At 40.2% G+C, this 19,649-nt stretch overlaps 1 protein-coding gene across 13 annotated transcripts in view; it reads right to left on the bottom strand.

The window, feature by feature from the left end:
* Nucleotides 1–4,785: 4,785 nt before the first annotated feature.
* LOC116679414 (muscleblind-like protein 1) overlaps nt 4,786–19,649 on the bottom strand; it is a 68,542-nt gene continuing 53,678 nt past the window's right edge. For 5 of the 13 annotated variants that reach the window (XM_032509070.1, XM_032509063.1, XM_032509088.1 and 2 more), the window contains 8 exons: nt 15,322–15,540; nt 12,104–12,343; nt 8,544–8,597; nt 7,518–7,668; nt 6,778–6,813; nt 6,009–6,088; nt 5,663–5,736; nt 4,786–5,078 (listed from right to left, as the gene is read on the bottom strand). In XM_032509070.1, the coding sequence (XP_032364961.1) occupies nt 5,680–5,736; nt 6,009–6,088; nt 6,778–6,813; nt 7,518–7,668; nt 8,544–8,597; nt 12,104–12,343; nt 15,322–15,540 (837 nt within the window). In that variant the 3' untranslated portion in view covers nt 4,786–5,078; nt 5,663–5,679. The remainder of the gene's footprint in view (nt 5,079–5,662; nt 5,737–6,008; nt 6,089–6,777; nt 6,814–7,517; nt 7,669–8,543; nt 8,598–12,103; nt 12,344–15,321; nt 15,541–19,649) is intronic. The other 8 variants (XM_032509096.1, XM_032509104.1, XM_032509112.1 and 5 more) reach the window with 8 other exon arrangements.

Below are 19,649 nucleotides of genomic sequence, written 5' to 3'. Positions count from 1 at the left end.
TTTGTTCCTGTGGGAGATTTTGTTGAAAATGGCACAGGTAATTACAAAACGTGGTGTGTAGGTCCCTCACCCTCTCTCTTGCCTGCTGTATTTCCTGCAGCCTATCCTGGACCCTACATCCACAATCGTCCTGACTCTTTAGCTTCCTTTTACCACCAGGGGAGGCTGATGATGTCGGAGTGGTACGGAGACGAGATGGGGGTAACTGCAGAAACGGTCGGTTGTAGTCAAACCTTCTTCTGTAAATATAACATATACTTGAAATAACGTACAATACTTGCAATTTCGCCCCCATTGACGCATGGTATTGCATTGCGTCGTGTAGAAAAAACTGGGACAACACATTTTGCTACGCATCGACGTACAACAGCAGCCAAAGCGTAGCCTCGCGGACGCGTATGCGTACGGATGGTTGAGTCTGTAACAGCCCTAAGTCAAACATAAACACTGTTTAACAGTGTTTGCGCATACCGCAGGAGCCTCGTTGGATTGACAACAAAGCTTCAGTCAACCAATTTGTAACATTAGAATCGGGCCATTGGCCGAATCTTGGGTCCTTGTGTCGATGTAGCTTGCCGCATCTGTGAAAATACAACCGGATACCAATTTGTATCGAGAAAGAAAGTAGAAATACTAATTCCATTTAGTCATGTCGCCTAATTATGGCAACATGTCATTGCTTTTCATTTTCATTAACACGTTGGCTTATTCAGAAGATTAATACAACTAATCTATGAGATGTACTTTTAAAGCTTAATGGCTCAGTGGTATGTGGAATCACTGTTTCTGTTTTCCTCCTTAAAGTCTCGACCACAAAAGCAAATATATGTAGGCTATTTTCAGAAATGTACTTGGAGCTATTACCTTAATCGGACGGAACGACATTTAGCTACAATCCCTTAAAAGAAAATGAATTAATATGTCTTAAGCTAATTCTTCAGTTCATTTGTACATTTTTATTACATTTTTTATTCATAACAGCAATAATCAAATATAGCAATGCAGGCCCCATGAAGAGAAATGTGCCAAGAACAATATTCTCTTAACCACACTAATCCATCAACGTTGGCACATCACAGCACAGGTTTTATTAGCTACATTCATGACTTCAATTATGACATGATGTTGTAGTTAATGCGACCACAGCAAACCAATCCTATAAGGTACAGTTGCCACCTCTATTTCATTTCTGGTTTCTTTGCACACATTTCATTCTGATGAGATTATATTGTATGGCTTTAGACTTTAACAATCCGAGGTTTTCTCTACAGGTGCATTCCAGAGGTGGCCAGTATGCAAACATGACACATCCTTTCAGGGGGCCTGGAGCAGTAAAACAAGCAGAAACAAACTGCAGCAGAAGACAGAATACATCATATTAGCACTACGAGCAGAGAAAACAAACAAGAAACGCTTTCATTATATCATAAACGTAAGCATGCGTGCTTGTAGGAGATGAGAGATGACAAAAATGATCAGGACACAATTTCAAACTACCGATTCAGTGACCAAACCACAAAACAGTATTTCAATCTGAAATGATTCCTAAATTCTGCCTGATGTTGAATTACATTCCTGTTTGGTCAGTTTCATCTACTATAAGCACAGCTTACATAAACATAAAGAACATACTTATAGCTATGGTGTTTGTGTTGCATGTACTCTCCAAGTGGTAAAACTTTAGTGAGTATATTCTCAGGAATCTCTCTTTTTTTTTTTAAATAAACACTATTCTATTTTTGTATTTTATATATGTTTTATTCCATTACATTGATAGAATATTGTATACTGTAAATACATCTTTCTGTGTAACATGTTTTCTTATTCAATATTACTGTCGTGATGTTTTTGTCTTTTTTAAACTGTATATGTATTTCCTTTAACATGCATTCTTCTCTGAGTGAAGGAAGGAGACAGGACGTGTTGTGATTGGTTGGGCCTGGGAGGGCGCGGCCATGACACACAGACCTGTCAATACAGGCAGGGTTAGGGGACCAGACAAACCCAGTCAGGCTCTTACGCTGGAGGCTAGTGGACGCCTCCTCCAGAAGGTTACCTGGCAAACTACAAGCTGCTGACAAAAAAGAAGAGCAACACTTGGCCTTTTCTGAAACAGGTCGGAGAGTGAGAACTCAGTGCCCTTTTAATGCAAGCAATTTTGTTCAGCCTTTCATAAGATTTTTTTAGTTTTGTTATCCTAGCAAAATTCCTTGTCATTGTAGACGCATTTATTTTTTTTATTCAAAATAAGATCTCAATATACATGATTCTCTCTTTTTTGACTATGTACAGAAGTGCAAAAAAGTCAACCTTTATCACCTTTATCGCCTCAACATTCCCCACCCCACCCATGTTGTTTGCAGTTGGCTAAGTAAGAGATGAGTGTGCAGACTCAGCTCCCCACTCGCCACGTTCACGTGACCCCGCCAGCAACGCCCCCGAAAAGTGATCAAATATGCAGCTTGTTTTCCAACATGGCCCAATTTCCAGGGAGAGTAAAAATACTAAAACAATAGTCACTATTTGAAATGGATACAGTAGAAAATAACATCTTTAGTCTAAACATCTAAGAATTTATAATAGTCTTTTTTTTCTTCTTATATGACTAGATACAAACCTTACAATCGTTAAAATATTACTCGGTTATTGGCGACGGTTGCCACAGTGACAACTTAGCCTCTCTGTTCTATTATTTCATCACTGTTAGATACTCATATAAAACATCTTTGTTCAAAGAACACAAAAGGACTAGAGAAATGAACAATATGCATACAGTTCAACAATATGCATAACGTAGAAAATATTGAGTTTACAATCATAATCATATTAAAATCAACATTACATGGAATTTCAGGAAACTGTGCATGAGGAACACACAAACACACCCTTTTTTTTTTAAAAACCTTATATTCATTATAAGACCTATAAATATAATGAGCAAACTCAAAATCCAAACTAAATATCAAAATATCCAGACAAAATAAAGTAAAACACTCCTCATCTAAAAAAAAAAAAAAACAACACAAGAAAGTTAAGAAAACACTGACAAAAAAGTGACATTTACATAGTGCTCTGTGTGTGTTAATATGGTGTGGATTAGGCAACTGGATGGTTCAAAATGGCATGTTGCTTTGTGCTGACCCGATGGTTCATTCTAAGGCTTTGGATGAGTAATACAATCGTTTATTTTTGCCACCTTCCCCGTACTATCCACCAATGAAATATGCCTGAAGAACACCCAGAACACAAAAAAAGACAAAGTATTCTAGAGATCTACTCTATACACCCGATCCTACTTTGCGGCCGCTTTTACAACCCACACATTTTAGAAATGTAGTCCCACTAGTCTACCCACAATTTCTAGTAACAGTGACACAAAAAGACTTTGGCTGACTATCTGAAAACAGCTCTCAAGTAGACGTACTTAACAAATATTCTTAAATAAGTCAGACTATATATATACACACTACACTGAATCTACTTTGACAATCTGCTCTAAAATATGCATAACCATACGAATGAATAACAAATCAATCATACAAATCTGTCGCCAGTTGCACCGTCGATTCTGTCTCACAGCAGTTTGGATACCAACTGATCGCCCTGTTGTTTCAAAGCTATTCATTAACATATCTTCATCATGAGGAGAGTCTTTGGTCACTTGTACATGCCAACACCTCATATACAACTCATCTGACTTTTGGAGTCAAAAGACTTAAAGATGCAATAGGTAAGACTTATAAAACTAACTTTCTGTCATATTTGCTGAAACTGACCCTATGTTTGAGTGGAACTACATGAAGCAGGTAATTAAAAAGTAAATAAAAATCCAGCTTCTCTGGCACCAGCTACAGCCTGTAGTGCGATTTGCAAAAATCCACCACACCCTGTTCAGATGCACCAATCAAGGCCAGGGGAAGGGGGGATGGGGGGGGGGTCTAACTGCGTGTCAATCACTGCTCATGCACACACATTAATTCTCCCTTGTAGGAGGAGAGTTTAGGAGACCATTTTGGAATTTAGCAGAAAGGGGGGGGGGGGGGGGGAGGGACTGAGAAGTTGTTGATGTTCAAATTGTTTGGCTAAGTCCTGGATCTTCACAATCCTACCTGCGGCACCTTTTATGGCCATAGAGAGATCTCTCTCAGCATTAATCCAGTCGTTTCCTGTCTGAACAACTGAGAAGAAAATAACGAAAAGTGATTCATTCAGCAGATTGGATTAAAGAAGACAATCTTGGGAAGGTAATCTAATCAGCAGTGGTGCTATTAGGGATCACAGGTAATGACAGGTCACAACATTGGACACTACATGCTGTCCATGAAAGAAAATAGATTATTAAATCGATTTAAATATTAAAGGGAATTGTTGAATTTAACACTTTGTAGAACTGCTTTAATACAATTCAGATGATGATTGAGATGTTTGGCACTTTACAGAGATGCCTGCAAGGTTAAAGACATGTGCTTCAGAGATAGAAAGGTAGGCTACAAAGGTTTGAAAGACACCTCACAGACATTCAGTTGCTATTTTGCCTCTGAGTGCACTCACGAGATTTCCCTTATCACTGGTTCAACAAAATAAAAGCATAAACCAAATCTTTGTGCATGCATATGTGATTCAGTCAGATCATTCGTTTACCTCAAATGAAATACAAGGTGCACCTTTGTGTAAACACATGAACACATTATGGTCGAAGACCACCAACCAATAAACAAACTCACAGCACAAGTCATGATTCTTGATCAATGGACGTACCAATCCAGTCGATTCGTTTTTTTTGACGACTGCTCCACTCGTTTACCTCCCGTTAACATTCAAAGTGTATCCGGTGTATAAAGGTAAATGGCCTCCACAGAGCGAAAGGCAGTCTTTAATGCAAATGATGTTCTTTTCTGTTGTGTTATAGTGTGCGTGAAGTACACATGAAAACAATCCCGACAAACTGGGTCTCCTATGTTAACATGCAGTTTTATCCCAAACCGATTTCAATTTGGTAATCCTTTTTGCTCGTGATGATACAGGCATGAATGGTGACCGCTAATCTTAGACTCAACACCAGCACGCTCCAGTTCCATCTGGAAAGAAGACAGAGCGAAAAAAAGTCAGCAAAACAGATGTGAAGGGAGAGGACGAGCTTAGTTTAGATGTTTAGATGATTTCACATCACGAGCGAGACTGAATTTCAATATAAGACGATTCTACAAAACCCTGTATCATGTTCAATGGCAAAGGTTTTTTGTTTTTTTACGTCAAATTCCAACCTTTATTTTTGTCCAATGCATAACTCCCTGTAAAACCACAAATTATCTTTTTGTACAAATCAGTTTTTGTACGGATTATATAATGTGATAACTGGTGCTCTTTAGAAGTGTGGACTTTTTTAACTTTGGACAGCCAGGCTAGCTGCTTCCCCTTGTTCCCAGTCTTTTTGCTAAGCTAAGCTAACTGCCTGCTGCCTGTTGCATATGAGAAGGGGCAAATAAGCACATATCACAAAAAGGCAAACTCTTCCTTAATATTCTACATTACTTAAATGATAAAGTGGGTGTTAGAGATTGATCATATAATAATAATAATAATAATAATAATAATAATAAGTAGCAGATTTCAGATTTGCAAGAGTGTGAGATGTTGGGTGAGAAAGAGGCGCAGTACATACTGTTCTGATTGAGACTCCTACATCTGGGTCACATACTTGTGACTAGTCAGATGGTCTGCAGATATCATTGGAATCTGATTGAGAGGGGGAAGGACAGAAATAGAGGGCAAGAAATAAACAGGGAGACAAAGAAGGAGGGGGACGGAGACATCAGTTGAAATGAGGACAAACAGCACTTGGTTGATTGTATGAAGATACGCTATTTAAACAATCACAGTATCAGATGCTCTGAGTCTTGTGCACCATTCATGCATTTTTCATTAAGAGGCACATGGGAATCATAAGATTAAAAAATCTAACAGATACCGAACAGAGAGAGAGAGAGAGAGGCAGGAGAGGAGCAAACCTGATTGGCTGTTGCAGTTGCAAAGGGAACACTTGCAGATGTGGTGGCTGCAGACACATTAGCACCGTGCATCATGGGTACTTAGAGGGAGAGATCACACAGGCAGGTGAACCAGAGCAGACTTAAAGCTTTTAATGTCAATATGTCATGTGTACATCTGTCTATGGACTGTTGATGTGAAAATTGATAGATTTAAATAGATTTAAAACAAATCTATAACTTATATTTAATAATACTTTACAGGGTAGCATATTGGCTGTTGTTTTACCTCCCTAAAAAGGAAATTTCAATAAATTATAACTACAACTCACAAAGTAAACTTACAACAACTGCTACATGTTCCACTTGTTCCACTACCAACAATAACCCCTTATATGTATATGGTATGTATAACCAGACAGCATAAGGAGGCAATCTAGAGGTTAAAGAGCTTGGCATGGAAGTCTAATGAAGCAAGGGGATTTAACTGCAACAAGCATTAGGTGACAGGACTGTGGCAGAGCAAAAAGGGGTTCATTCCGTACCACAAAGATGTATTGCAGAGTTTAAAAAAAACACATAACTTCCAATTTAAATGGCAATTAAAGTACTATTCAAAATTTCCAATTGACAGCCACACTGTCGGCTGCGTTGAAAAGAGGTTACATATGCCGTTTTGGGTTCATGTCAAAGTCTAAATTCACAAACTGGAGAATGTGCTCACATAAGGTGGTGAGTTGAATGACACAGGAGAGACTACAATGAATCAGTAAAGAAAGCTGGCACCTACCAACACTTGTTGCAGGTGTCATGCACAATATCGAGCCTGCCCATCATGCATTGCAACAGGGAGTAGAGTGAGTTGGGAGGAAAAGAAATCAACAGAAACCAATTACAAGTGTTATAAAGTCAGACACATTGGATTGAACCTGAATATGAGGAGATTGTGCTTGGAATATGTTAACCTGTTGGCTTCAATATAATGGTTATACAGCTGATATGTATCAATATTGTTTAATTTTAAGACGGAACAGAATACACAGAATAATCACTCCTTTGCACACAACACAGCTGCTGCATACATACCACAGCATATGAATGGAACATAAAGCTCTGGTTCTCAACTCTCACTGCTCCATTAACTGGATGGGGAAATTAAAAACTACCATGAGAGGTCCTATTTTCCTTCCAGCAGCCTAACAGCTGTTTTCTCAGGGATAGCTTTGAATGACCTGCTTCCAGTGTTCAAACGATTGAATTTAAGCCGTTAAAAATTAATATACTATAGATTACCATTATAATAGGTACAAAAACCAATGTTAACCCAATGTCAATTGCTAAGTTGATATAAAATAACACATATACATGCAGAAAAGAGCAGTCAGTAGCTTTAAAAAACCAATAACTGTGACTTCTAACACTAAACATACACTGCACGCTTTACATACATGTGCAATTAAGTCCATGCAAACGTTTCCCCCGTGTGACCAACAATGAATTCAAACAGGTTAAAGAAGGCTCCGGCCTTACCTGATGGTATGAAGGCAGCCTGCTGCTGAAACTGCATGTTGGCCAGGGCCTGTTGGTACTGAAATACACCAGCATTGAACATTGTGGTGGCACCGTTGGCTTTTTCAAGTGCAGGTCTCTTTGGTAAAGGAGGCAAGACAGGAGGGAGCCCCTGAAGAGGGGACAACACCAAAATAAAGGGAGGGGAGTGAGGGAAACCAAAAGGATGGTAGCAGTGACATTCAGGACAGAGAGAAGAAAGAATTTCATTAGAAGATAAAGTTGGCCCTTCCACACAGCTATTACAAACACTGGCAAGCAAGCAGTGGACTGCACTACCTCTGTCAGAGCAAGTCAGGACAGTTGGTGCTAGCTGACAAACTGTGACATCTATCTTGCTAATGACAACAAAAATATGTCCTCAGCACAATGTCATGAACCTTGTGAAATGATTTTGGAAAAAAAAAAAATCAGTACATAAAAACTAATATTTTGCAGGCTAAGGCAAAACTACATCTTTCTGTAACAAGAACTATAATGACAGCTATGATACTAGTTATTGTATTGATTGCTGGACCATCAACAAGAAGGATGTAGTTAGGGAAGGCTCCATGATAGTAGTACACTATAAGCCGTGTTAAAACACCTCTTCAACATTTACACATGCAATAAGGGAAGTGACAGAATCATGCAAACTACCATACGTTTAGAAAAAACTAAAACATTACATTTTCATGCCACCAATTATTTGCTTTTGAGATGCACTTAAGGTGATGAACTGACCACTGACAGTGGAAATGTAGGGGATTTCTTTTTAAGGCCTTTTTCTGTTTTCGGTCCCTGATGTTTTGAATCAAAGATCCAAATGGGATACCGGTAATTATTTAAAAGAAAAAAGAAAGAAAAAAAAATGTGTAAGCAACAAAACTAATGGGATACAATCAGTTCATCACCCCTCAGTGTTTGCTCACTTTGTTTTAGAACTACATAGGTATATCTACTACACCACAGCTACATGCCAAGCTAAAAGGTGAAAGGTCATAGTACCAGGTCAAAAGATGCGTCGAGGGGTCGCTTCAGTGATTTGACAGCCGACTGAGTCTTAAATAGCAGGCAGCGAGCACATGATGGCAATGGGCCAATGGGGTTCAAGCGCATTAACATAAACCAGCAAGCGAAGGTGCATCATGGGGGCAGCAGTGCAGTGTGGGTTGGTAAGAAAAAAACAAAGAACAAAAAAAACAAACAAATAAAAACAAATCATTGGAATGCAATATACAACAACAACAAGACTAGGGCATGCACATTAATGGCTGTAGTGTTACTGAAAAGAGTTTTGGGCCTTGACGGAGTTTATTGTCAGAAGAATGTTCTGTTTCAATTAACCAGATATGTTAAATTCTAATTTGATACAAATGCTAGTTTATTGTACAGACACACACTATGCAAATAATGTAATATCTGTTCTCCCTGATACTGTGTTTACTTGGTAACTGGGCTATGGCAACGGTTGCCCTGAAAATAAACCCCGTTAATGGCAGCTTAACTTGATCCTTACCCCAGACCAGTTTCTAACCCAGCTCTCAAACAGTAGCTGAAACTGCCATTAACATCATTTAGATATATGATGAAACACTGTTTTCACTAAAGTTCTGCAGCGGCACACTAGTCTGGCTATCACCAGACCACGCCAAGCTCAATAGATTTGAGATGGAGCATTGGTCTGGGGAGTCTGCTCTGTATTTTCTCTGCACAAGAGGCGGGACCAATGGGCAAAGTTCAAATGACTCTGTATGCAATTGGAAAGTCCTTCAACCAATCAGACCAATGATCTGGGTGACACAGAAGCGACAGCGGTGTCAACGGGTTTGCTGCGCTTCGGTGGCATTCGGTGCCCGCTATGTTGAATATTGAAAGCTGCTTGGTCACTTCTCTATTGACACTGTGTTAAACCCGCCAATAGCTTGCCAGGTAGATAAGCCAGTTTGTGATTGGTTCCTGCAAAATTGTGAACTGAAGCAGGAGAGTTAAAAAGTATTAGCAGGTTTCCAGATTGAGCTGCTGGGCGAAATCAAATCGCCGTCAGTGTTTACCTAGTCCATCGGCAATGTCATTCTAAATTGGGTGTTGATCAGAATTATGAATAACTTTTGTTAAATTCTCACATTACAGTTGATATAATTTAACATTATCCTCCTGTTGTCCTCGGGTCAGATTTGACCCATTTTCTATATGAGAAATGTGGGTTTCTTTTAACCAAATCTTCAACAAAAAATAACGTGGATGGTTCTCTACAACGCTCTTCACAAGTAAAATACATGATCAGTTTCCTAATTTCATTGAATTTGGTTGTTTTATTCAATTTAATAGCATTTGGAGAGAAATAAAATTGATAAAAGGACGTTGAAAATTGTCAGAAAAAAGTCGGAAAAAATTTCAAAAACATAAAAAGTTGCTGAAAAAATTGACAAAAACACTGGAAAAGTGACACATACTGGTTTCCTGGGTGGCCTAGTGGCAAAGCGAGCGCCCATATAAAGAGGCTCAAAAACAAAAGTGTCAAAAAAACAACCAAAATGTTGAAAAGAGTCAAGACAGCACAAGGGTTAACCAGATAAAGACGACCTGCTCTCACAGACGGGACGGATTTCCAAAGCACTTACGTGTGTGCTCTTAAATACACCAGACAACATTGGTTCCTTTCCTTATTTATTGCTTTAATAAGAATACATTTAGAAACATCTATTAATCACTGACCTACTTAGCCAAAGTCTAGGTTTTGCTACCAAGGGTGAATATGTATTTATTCTCATTCTCGCTGCTTCTGTATTTTTAATTTTTGACTAAAAACACAGCTTTTAACACTTTATGACCGTATAACTTCTAGGTTGTTATACTATTTTAGTCTATTTGTTACTACTTCACTTTCTCCTGTATTATTGTATTGCTGTCTTTCAGATCCTTTGCTTAAACACAGTGTAACTATGTTTAAAAAAGTGTTTAAAAGAGGCAGATAATAACAGTAATAACAGTAATATAATATAACACAAGCTCCTGATAATGTTCGCTTTAATTTGGCTGAAAGGACTTTAATTTGGGCTTTTAAATACACTAATAAAACATTGTTTGTTCGCTTATGAATGTTTCCTCATTTGAATATAAAAAACAAATTAGGATAATTTAATCTAAGTCTGTGGCCACATTGCAAAATTTACATTTTCACCACCGACTGTCATTTCAAATGGCATACAAGCTGAATGAGCAAAGGAATAATTCTGCTCATGACATTTAGCGTTTTAAAGAGAAGAGAGGCTAAAAAAGGGCAGATATTACTGATACTTTTGTTCCAATGTGGAGCCAGATGAGATCGTATTGTGCCTAATTTGGCGTCAACGTGAAAGGTTAACTGAGATCAATCTTAGCCTCCTTTCTGGAATCCCTGCTGCATAATGTCATCTACAGAATTGACTGACCAAAACCTCATCGTGTCTCTATTTAGAAAGTTATAACTGCGTTCCAAGATCAAGTTTGAAAATGAACAGCAGTCTTCACAGTTGTGTTTTCAGCCAAAATGTAACATACCGGTTGACTGAAAAAAACTATAAGACTAACCCTCCTGTTGTCCTCGGGTCAAATTTGAAAACACTTTCTATATTGGAACTATGACAATAGAATGTTTTAAAAAATGACAAATGTTGGGGGAAAAACTACTAAAAATGCAGGGAAAAAAATGAGATAAAGATTTATTTTTTTAAACACTGTTAAAAAAACAAAGTGACCAAAAACTCGCCAAAGGTGACAAAAGCTTTTTTTTTTTTTATTGACAAATAAATGGACAAAACACATTGAAAAAAGCGACAAAAAGCAAGAAAATTTGACAAAAACATAAGAAACAAAAAAAACGCTCAAAAAGTGACAAAAAAAATGTGGGTAAAAGCGACAAACTTCAAAAATTGGACTTAAACTGACAAAAACATCGAGAAAAGTGTAGAAAAAGAACAAAATGTTGAAATTTAGACCCAGAAAAACCCAAAGTCGCACGGTTGACGGGAAGACAACACAAGGGCTGAGAAAGCAGCAGAACAAAGGAGGAGCAGGAGGAGGGGAACAGTTCGCTCAGTCACGTACGAGCATGATCGCTACAGCCTGCTGCGAATAAAGCACACATCCACTCTGGGTCCTCGTAGTGCGTTTTGGGTCAGAGCTGAAGAGAGCATGAACACAGGAGACTGGATGTGTGCTGGGAGATTGAGTAAAAGCACAGGGTAGAAGGTGTTGACTCAAACAACTACATCCATAAGAAATTGGGAAATCAAGGCCCAACTAAGAGTGTTTGTAGACTCTATGTAGACTGTGTGTGCTCATGAGCAGGTCATAATGAATGAGCCCAACATTAGAAGAGCTTAATGATATATTTTAGGTCATCATGTGAGAAATCAAGTCTAATTTTTAGACCTATATGTGCTTTAATCGTACATGTTATTTGTTTTAACTGATAGAAATGTCTCTGGCTGCACAGTACTGATGTCAGAAGATTTGTTGTACAGCATGTGCAGCAAATCTTCTGATGTCCTTATTGTTGGTGCAATCGATGGACAGATACGTACCATGGCTGCAGCAGCTGCCGCCTGGTTGACTTGGTGTTGGGTAGCTTTGATCTTGGCCTGCAGGTGAGCCGGAGGGTGAAAGTACTTGCACTTCTCCCTCGAGCAGCGGCCCTTAATGTAGTCCATACACACAGTGACGGTGTTGTCGTTGGTGTCAATCATAGTGCTGTCTGAAGGGTGGGCGAAGCGACAGTCGTTCTCCCCACGTGTGCAGTTACCTCGCTGGTATTCCCGACACACCTGGTGCACACAAAAACACGAACAAAGACACGGTTTTACTACTTTTACTTTGCTTACATGACGATAAGAACCCAAGCCTAAAACGCACACAAACAGCAGACCCACATTGTGAAGTTACTGCTCACTTTTACTTCACATTTGATGAAGTAATCAATCTGTTCGGTCATTTCAGAACTTGGCAATCACTTTACCAGACAGGGCTAACCAATCTTAGTGACAGGCTCGGCCATTACTGTTGATTGATAAGCAGAACAGACCATAACCAGAGTTTACACACTCATCAATCACGCAACATTTATCCATTATTGAAACGAGCTGTGTTGTTGTTCTTCCTCATAGAGACAGAAGAGGGCAGCATCTGCATGAACAGTTGGGAAAGTGAGTGCCTTAGCCTGGATGTAGGGGCTCAATGAGACTCATGGGAAATATTGGAGCTGGTTGCCCTCAAGGGAGGCTGCAGTTGACGTAATCATCAACCCACGCATATAACACACACACACACACACACACAAACACACAAAGGTGTGGAAATATAATTATGAGGCGGCATTTTTTCCCAGAATTTAACGTTGACACTTAAATAACTGCCATAACTTAAGATCTCTGTTTGAGTACTGGAAACCACCGCTGAGTCTGAATTGCATTTAGAATTCTATCCTACTCCAAATGAAATGTAATTTCATGGTACGTTGTATCAATCTATCAGTTATTGTAATAGAACAAGCCATTTGCCAAATGTCTGTTTACCAGTCTCACTGTCTGCATGCATAAAAGATTTGATTTGTGGTGGAACGGCTGCCAGACAAAAAGCCACCAACGGTGTAATCTACAAACTAACCCTGCTCTGTCTCCTGTCATGACAGCTCATCATCCGCAATCACCGATCTGTGTGAGAGATGGGGCAGGATTCAGCTGCTCTCTGTCTCGTCTTTCTCTTATGTACCTCTCTCGAGCACTCACACACTTGCATGTGAATGTACACCTGCACATGCCCACTCACACACATTAATTCCCCACCACTGCCACCATCACCATTGCTGCTTCTGGTCTTATTTAAAAGAAAGAAAAAAAATATGAGACACTGCCTTTATCCTTGTTGTCAGGCAGATGTTGGAGAGACTGGTGAGAGAGGGAGGGAGGGAGGGAGGGAGGAAACAACGGAGAGAGAGAGGACAGTGTGTGGTTGATGAATAATGAGTAAAGGACAGACAGATGGGGATCAAGGAGACAGAGTGAGAGTCTTAGGGATCGAGTGAGTGAGGCTGGCATGGAAAAAAATTAGAGACGAAAGGGAAAACTAAGTGGAAGCAATTTGATGTTCTCTGCACCAGGTGCAGACCAGTGTGTTTTTTTAACAGTGTTTAATCATGCATTAGAGTGATCCAACCCAGTGGAAGTGCTTAGTTGGACAAACAAATAAAGGGTCTGTTAATCATATTTCTGTCCCCATGGTAACGACCCCTCTAGGGCATTTAAATCACCATGGTTTTAGGTAAGCAACATATGATTCTATGCATGCTAAAAGGCAGTATAGCTCCATAAAAGATAGAGTCAAAGAGACTGGCGGAAAATATTTCCCAGGAAAACAGTCTGGAGGATTTGTCTTCTAAAATAGGAATTTCTCTCAGAGTCAAGGAAATAGCATGCACATATCTTCTTACTGGTATGTGTTTTGGAATTTCAGCTATGTTGATTTTGAACGCCACACACACTAAAATATGTCTGGGCACTTTTTTCTAAGATATTTTTAGCAAACCTAGTTCCTGGCTAATTAGGCTAGATATGAATGCACCCAATCAAAAAGCTTCACCAGCACACAAGGCTGAGCACTACAGGCAGTGTCGACCACTGGGCCTAAATATCTTGAAGTGGAAATTATATTTCCCCTCTGCCGCCAATTATTGCATTTGTCTGATTAGATATCTGTTTGTCTATGTGCTGCACTTTGGTGCAGAATGATATCAATCTTTAGCCGGAAAATAATTTTAATCCCAGTCTGAATTGAGACCTGCGTGTTCTTCCTCTATCAACAACAAATTCTTCCTCCAATTTTTTTTCTCAGCTCCTAAAACTGAGCTCCATACTTTCTGCCATCTCTGTCTCTGCTGGACCCAACTGCTCCCTCGATGACCACAACAGGTCTACAGATTGATTTGCTATCTCCCCCTCCATCTCTTTTTCCCGTCATTGACCCATCCCCTCGCTCTACAAGTCATCCACTCGCACATCGGGCCCGGAGACTTACTCAGCCTCACCCCCATTAATTACCCAGCAACCCAACATTTCATTTTAAATGTAACCTTCCTAACATTCTCACACGCCTCCTGCCAGCCTCCAACGATTTCCCCATTATTCCGCTGCAAGAGTTTCCCGGGTGGGGCTGCATAATGGATGAGATTGACTTACTGTCCAATTAATGACTAGCTGAACACAGCAACACTCATCAGGTTTCAAATGACTGATTACCTTCATAGAAGAATTAAAGATTTTTGTGTGAAAATGACACACTGATACAGTGTAACTTGAACATGTGCCAAACAATGCTGTCTGCCGCCTGTTGACGGGCATCGACAGTAGTGTTTGTAGAGAGATAGTCTCATTAATGTCTCGTTCTCTTTGCTTAAGTCGGGGTAATGACTGTATTATGGTAATGGGATGTAGTAACTGTAACAGAAACTGTCTACCAGATACATAATTAACAGAAACTGTTGAAGCAAGACTTTGCAACCCAATGCTTTTAATATTCAAATAGGCACAGGCCATATTTCAAAGCCCAATCTGTTTGCATAGCTGGAAAAATGCCCTCACCGGGTGCAGTGTTTACTAGAGTTTTGTTAATCTATCTTCTAATCTGTGACTGATATGAAAGTGAAATAATAATTATGCAAATCCTCTCATTTGTGTGGTCTTTTGTATGTGCGTGCCTGTGCAGTCACATTTATCCTGCGTCTGTGTGTGCGAATGTGTGTGTTGCTCACCTCCAGTCTGTCTGTCCTCATGAGTTTCTGTGCAGCAGCAGCAGCAGCAGCTGGTACAGGGACATTGGGGTTGCTGGTGACCAGTACGGGGCCACTGGGCAACATGTCAGCAGGCATCAGGCCGGGCGACACAGGGCCAAGGTAGGGGTTAAACGCAGCAGCCGCTGCCGCAGCAGCATTGACATTGGTTGCAAGGCTGGGTGTGACTGAAAACATGGGCTGTGGGCACATGCAAAACGAGAGTCGGTCAAAATTGAGCAAAACCATCTAATTCAGATTTGTCAAGAAGACTTCATATACAGTTCAGTTCAATTTTATTGGTCGTCTCAAATCACAGGAGTCATCTGAGAATACCTTAGAGATAGAGTAGGTCTAGACCACACTCGAATTTACAAAGACCTAACCATTTCCCGGAACCAGGCTCTAGGTGGGCTGCCATCTGCCGCTGCCGGTTGGGACACAGAGACACTGATTCATAACCATTATAGCAGTTGACATACAAATACACAAATGTTGAATATCTAATTACAACTACCAATAAGTATAAAGCCATATTTTCTCAATCCTACTCACAACACATTCTCACTCCCATCTTGTAAAACACATGGACGCTTGGTCAGGTGCCTTAGTTGTTGTTATTGACGCTAAAGGTCTCCTTTAGTGTCATGTACCATGCGCTTTGTTGGGACTATTGGCGTCCCTTTTGACGCTGTTGGGTTAAGGAAAAGCTTGTGGGTGGGCTTACGGTTCTGTGACTCGTGGCAACGGGACGGTTGGGTTTAGGGGAAGGTTGTGGGTGGGCTTACGTTTCCGGCCCATTACCATTGAAGATATGTGAAATAAGAGATGTATGCAATCATCAGCAGCCAAGCAGAGGAGAGGAACTGTGGTTGGGGATGTGGAGGCAAAAAGATGTCAAAAATATACAATGAATAGGTCTACATCTGAGGAAAAACAGTGTCTTCTTTAATGGCTCCTTGTTTTTCATTTGAGATAACACATAATGGAGGCCTTGACTCGGTATGTGGTGTCACCTCCTCCTTAAATGAATCAGATGGAATGAACACACTTCACACACCAGCGATCACACTTATATACGGGCTGAGGGACGTCAAGCTGTGGGTGCATGGTGGGGGGGCAATACTCTACTAACATGCACTGCCTGAATGTGCTTTACTCTAATTTACTCTAAGACACATTCCGCGAGAGGGGAGCTAAGGAGTGTGCTAGCTGACATGGCGCAGTGAAAGTTTTTGCAGCACGTTCCTGACCTCAGCCCCAGTCTGAGGATTGTCTCTTGAGCCCCTGCCAACATGACACAGTGAGTAATAGAGCAGTGGCAGCCAAGCCTGGACAGCTACATCTCTCCCAAAAACCTCCTTGCTGCTCTGGGATGACTCAGAAAATTTAAGAATAATGGCGTGGACTTTTTGATTCTTTCAGTGCTCCCCTCTGGAATGTCTGAAGAATTATGTCCCATTGCAAGGTACTCTGGAAAAGTAGATGTGTCTCTCTCAAGGTGCTTAGATGTCTGTTTGGGATATTCGCATGCAGCTCAGGGTTGGAATGATGTCAGTGGCTGCAACAATAAAGTGATGTCATCCTACAAAAAGTTTGTGTGATCTAGATAATGGCCTTTTCTGGAATGTCTTTTCACTTTGTATTGTCTCCAACAATGATAAGACGTTGCAGATTCTTGCTATAAATCACAATGGCAACAGATTGAAAACAGTTGTGTTAAATTGAGCATATTTACACAGTAGGGAAATAAAAACATCTTACTGCCTCCTCCTGTTAGCAATTGGGGTTGATGTGGTGTTTGTCAGACAATCTTTAAGTTACAAAGTGTTCCCTTTCTACATACCCTGAATCCAAATTAGAAAAAAAATTAAAAAAAAAATTATATGTACACCAATCAATCAATTCAGATCACACATAAGAAGAAAAGATGACTTTTCTACTCCTCAATTGTATGTGACAATGAATCCTCATAGTATCTGAGTGAGATCAAACACATTAACTTGCATAACAGAGTTAAATAGAAAGAAAGAAAGCAATTTGATAAACTAGAGCTGTGTTTGAATGCTGTACTATGCCTTTTTTTTTCAAATGTGAAAATATTGAAAACATTTAGCTTGGAAAATGTTTGAGCAATGAGCCAATAAATGGCCCAGTCTTTAAAGTAGTACAAAAATCCTATTTTGACACTCATTTTAATACTACCGAGTTTAAGCAAAAGTTTATTCCTACACTATTCAGGAGAGGGGGGGAGTGGCTTGAAAAACTGTGCTCGTTTGAACGCCATGATATCTGTCTCTTTCTCATGGGTGGGTCAAATTCTGTGGTCAGGCAAAGCAGAGAAAGGGGAGGTAACCTTGCCCCTTATGACCTCATAAGAAGCAAGATTCCAGATCGGCCCATCTGAGCCAATCTTTTTATTTTCTCAAAGTCAGAGCAGGATACCCAGGGCGACCACAAGCAGGCTGGGGGAACTCATAATAATGTTAAAAAACCTCAAGTGACAGTTTCATGCCATGGGACCTTTAAACACTAGCCTACCTCCCTGCTAACCCGCCCCCCCACCCTCTACTACACAAACGTAAATGTATCTAATTTAACATGTTCCATCCATTGTCTGCACCAAACAAGTACACCAAGCGTGAGTGAGTGAGTGAGCGAGTGAGTGACTGACTGACTGACTGACTGACTGACTGACTGACTGAGTCAGTACTGTAGATGGATATGACTGTAATGTGGGCTGTCCGCTGACATTGACTCTAATAAAAAACATCACGAGCGCCATCACTTACAGACAGCTGTAATGGACCATAATTACTTCACCCTCTGCACAGTTCCATGCGTGAAATGAAAGCCCACTCCTAAGCACATGGAGGGTGGACAGCTATAGGCTATAGACAAAAACGTGGGAGAGCATCAAATGCGATCTGGTAGAGATACTGAAGGGATGGGGGCAGGAAACTAAGCTAGCAACACAAGGGAGGAAGAAAAGTCTAATTCCTGGAAAAGATAGTATCCGGTGTTACCCCATCTTCCCTTCACACACACCATGGCTCGGTTTTCTTGATGTTTCTTTTTAGTGCAGGTCTAAAGCCATCTCTCCTCACTGCTGTCGTTTATCTCCTTCACTTTACCTACCTGTCTATACTCTGTTCATTTATCTCTCCCTGCCTCACTGTGTCCTCCCTTTCTTCTTCCGTGGTGTCCTCCACTGTCAGCCTATCTTCTTCCTCCTCTCTTCTCCTCTCCGTACTTTCTTTCTACCCATGACATGAACAGAAAGGGAAGGCATTGCAGTCCCAGGGAGATCTATTGCTTCTTTAAACCCTTTCATGGTTTCCTCTGTTCCTCTCAATGGGCCTCTTGACTCAGCCCATCTTCCCCAGATAAGGGTGATAAGCCATCGGCTAAATGTGTGTGTATGTGTGTGTGTGTGTGTGTGTGTGTGTGTGTGTGTGTGTGTGTGTGTGTGTGTGTGTGTGTGTGCGCGCGTGTGTGTGTGCGCGTGTGTCTAAACATGCAGCATCTGAAGCTCTTTTGAATAGTCTGAGGAAAATTCCCTCCACTGCTCTCACTCAAACATAAAGGGACAGATGAGGAGACGGAGGAATTACTTCAAGCCTGACTGACAGGTCTCACTGACTCTGTAAGGTCTCCTGGATCTGGTAGGGAAGGATTCATTTGAACTGGCTGACTGGAGCTCTGGACATCACCTTGAAGATGCTTGGAGCATACAGCACAGTCACAGAGTTATTTCTAGTGTCATTTTCTGCATGTATTTGTGTGTGTGTGTGGCATCATAATAATATAATACTTTATTGATCATAGTATAAAAATACTTCCACCATGATGGGAAAAAGTCAGTGTCCAATGCCTGGGCCCCGTTGTTCAAACATTGGTTGATTAATCTGGGTATCGTGAAATTAATGGATTTAGTCCTGAAAAAATCAGTCAATAGATCAATTAAACAATCAACAGAAAATGAATCAGTAACTATTTTGAAGCTTTTCTGCCTTTTAAATACATTTGGAAGTTATTTCTTTACTGGTCATAAAGAAATAAAACGTTGAAGATGTCACATTAGGCTCTAAGATGGCCATTTTTCACTTGTTTTGACATTTCACAGACAAAACAAGAAAGTAATGGCTAGATTAATCAATTATAAAAAAAAAAAAAAATTAAATTGCATTTTAAATTGCAGCCAAAGATGAATTCAAACAATAATTTGTTTCATGTTTTGTGTCACTTTTACGCTCCAATTGAACAATATTTGGTTACTCTCCACTTGAAGTTTTCTACATAACAGTGAC

Source organism: Etheostoma spectabile, chromosome 3, assembly GCF_008692095.1.
Source record: "Etheostoma spectabile isolate EspeVRDwgs_2016 chromosome 3, UIUC_Espe_1.0, whole genome shotgun sequence".
Classification (NCBI taxonomy): domain Eukaryota; kingdom Metazoa; phylum Chordata; class Actinopteri; order Perciformes; family Percidae; genus Etheostoma; species Etheostoma spectabile.
Note: the sequence above shows the minus strand (reverse complement) of the source record. Positions and strands in the feature narration are given on the sequence as shown.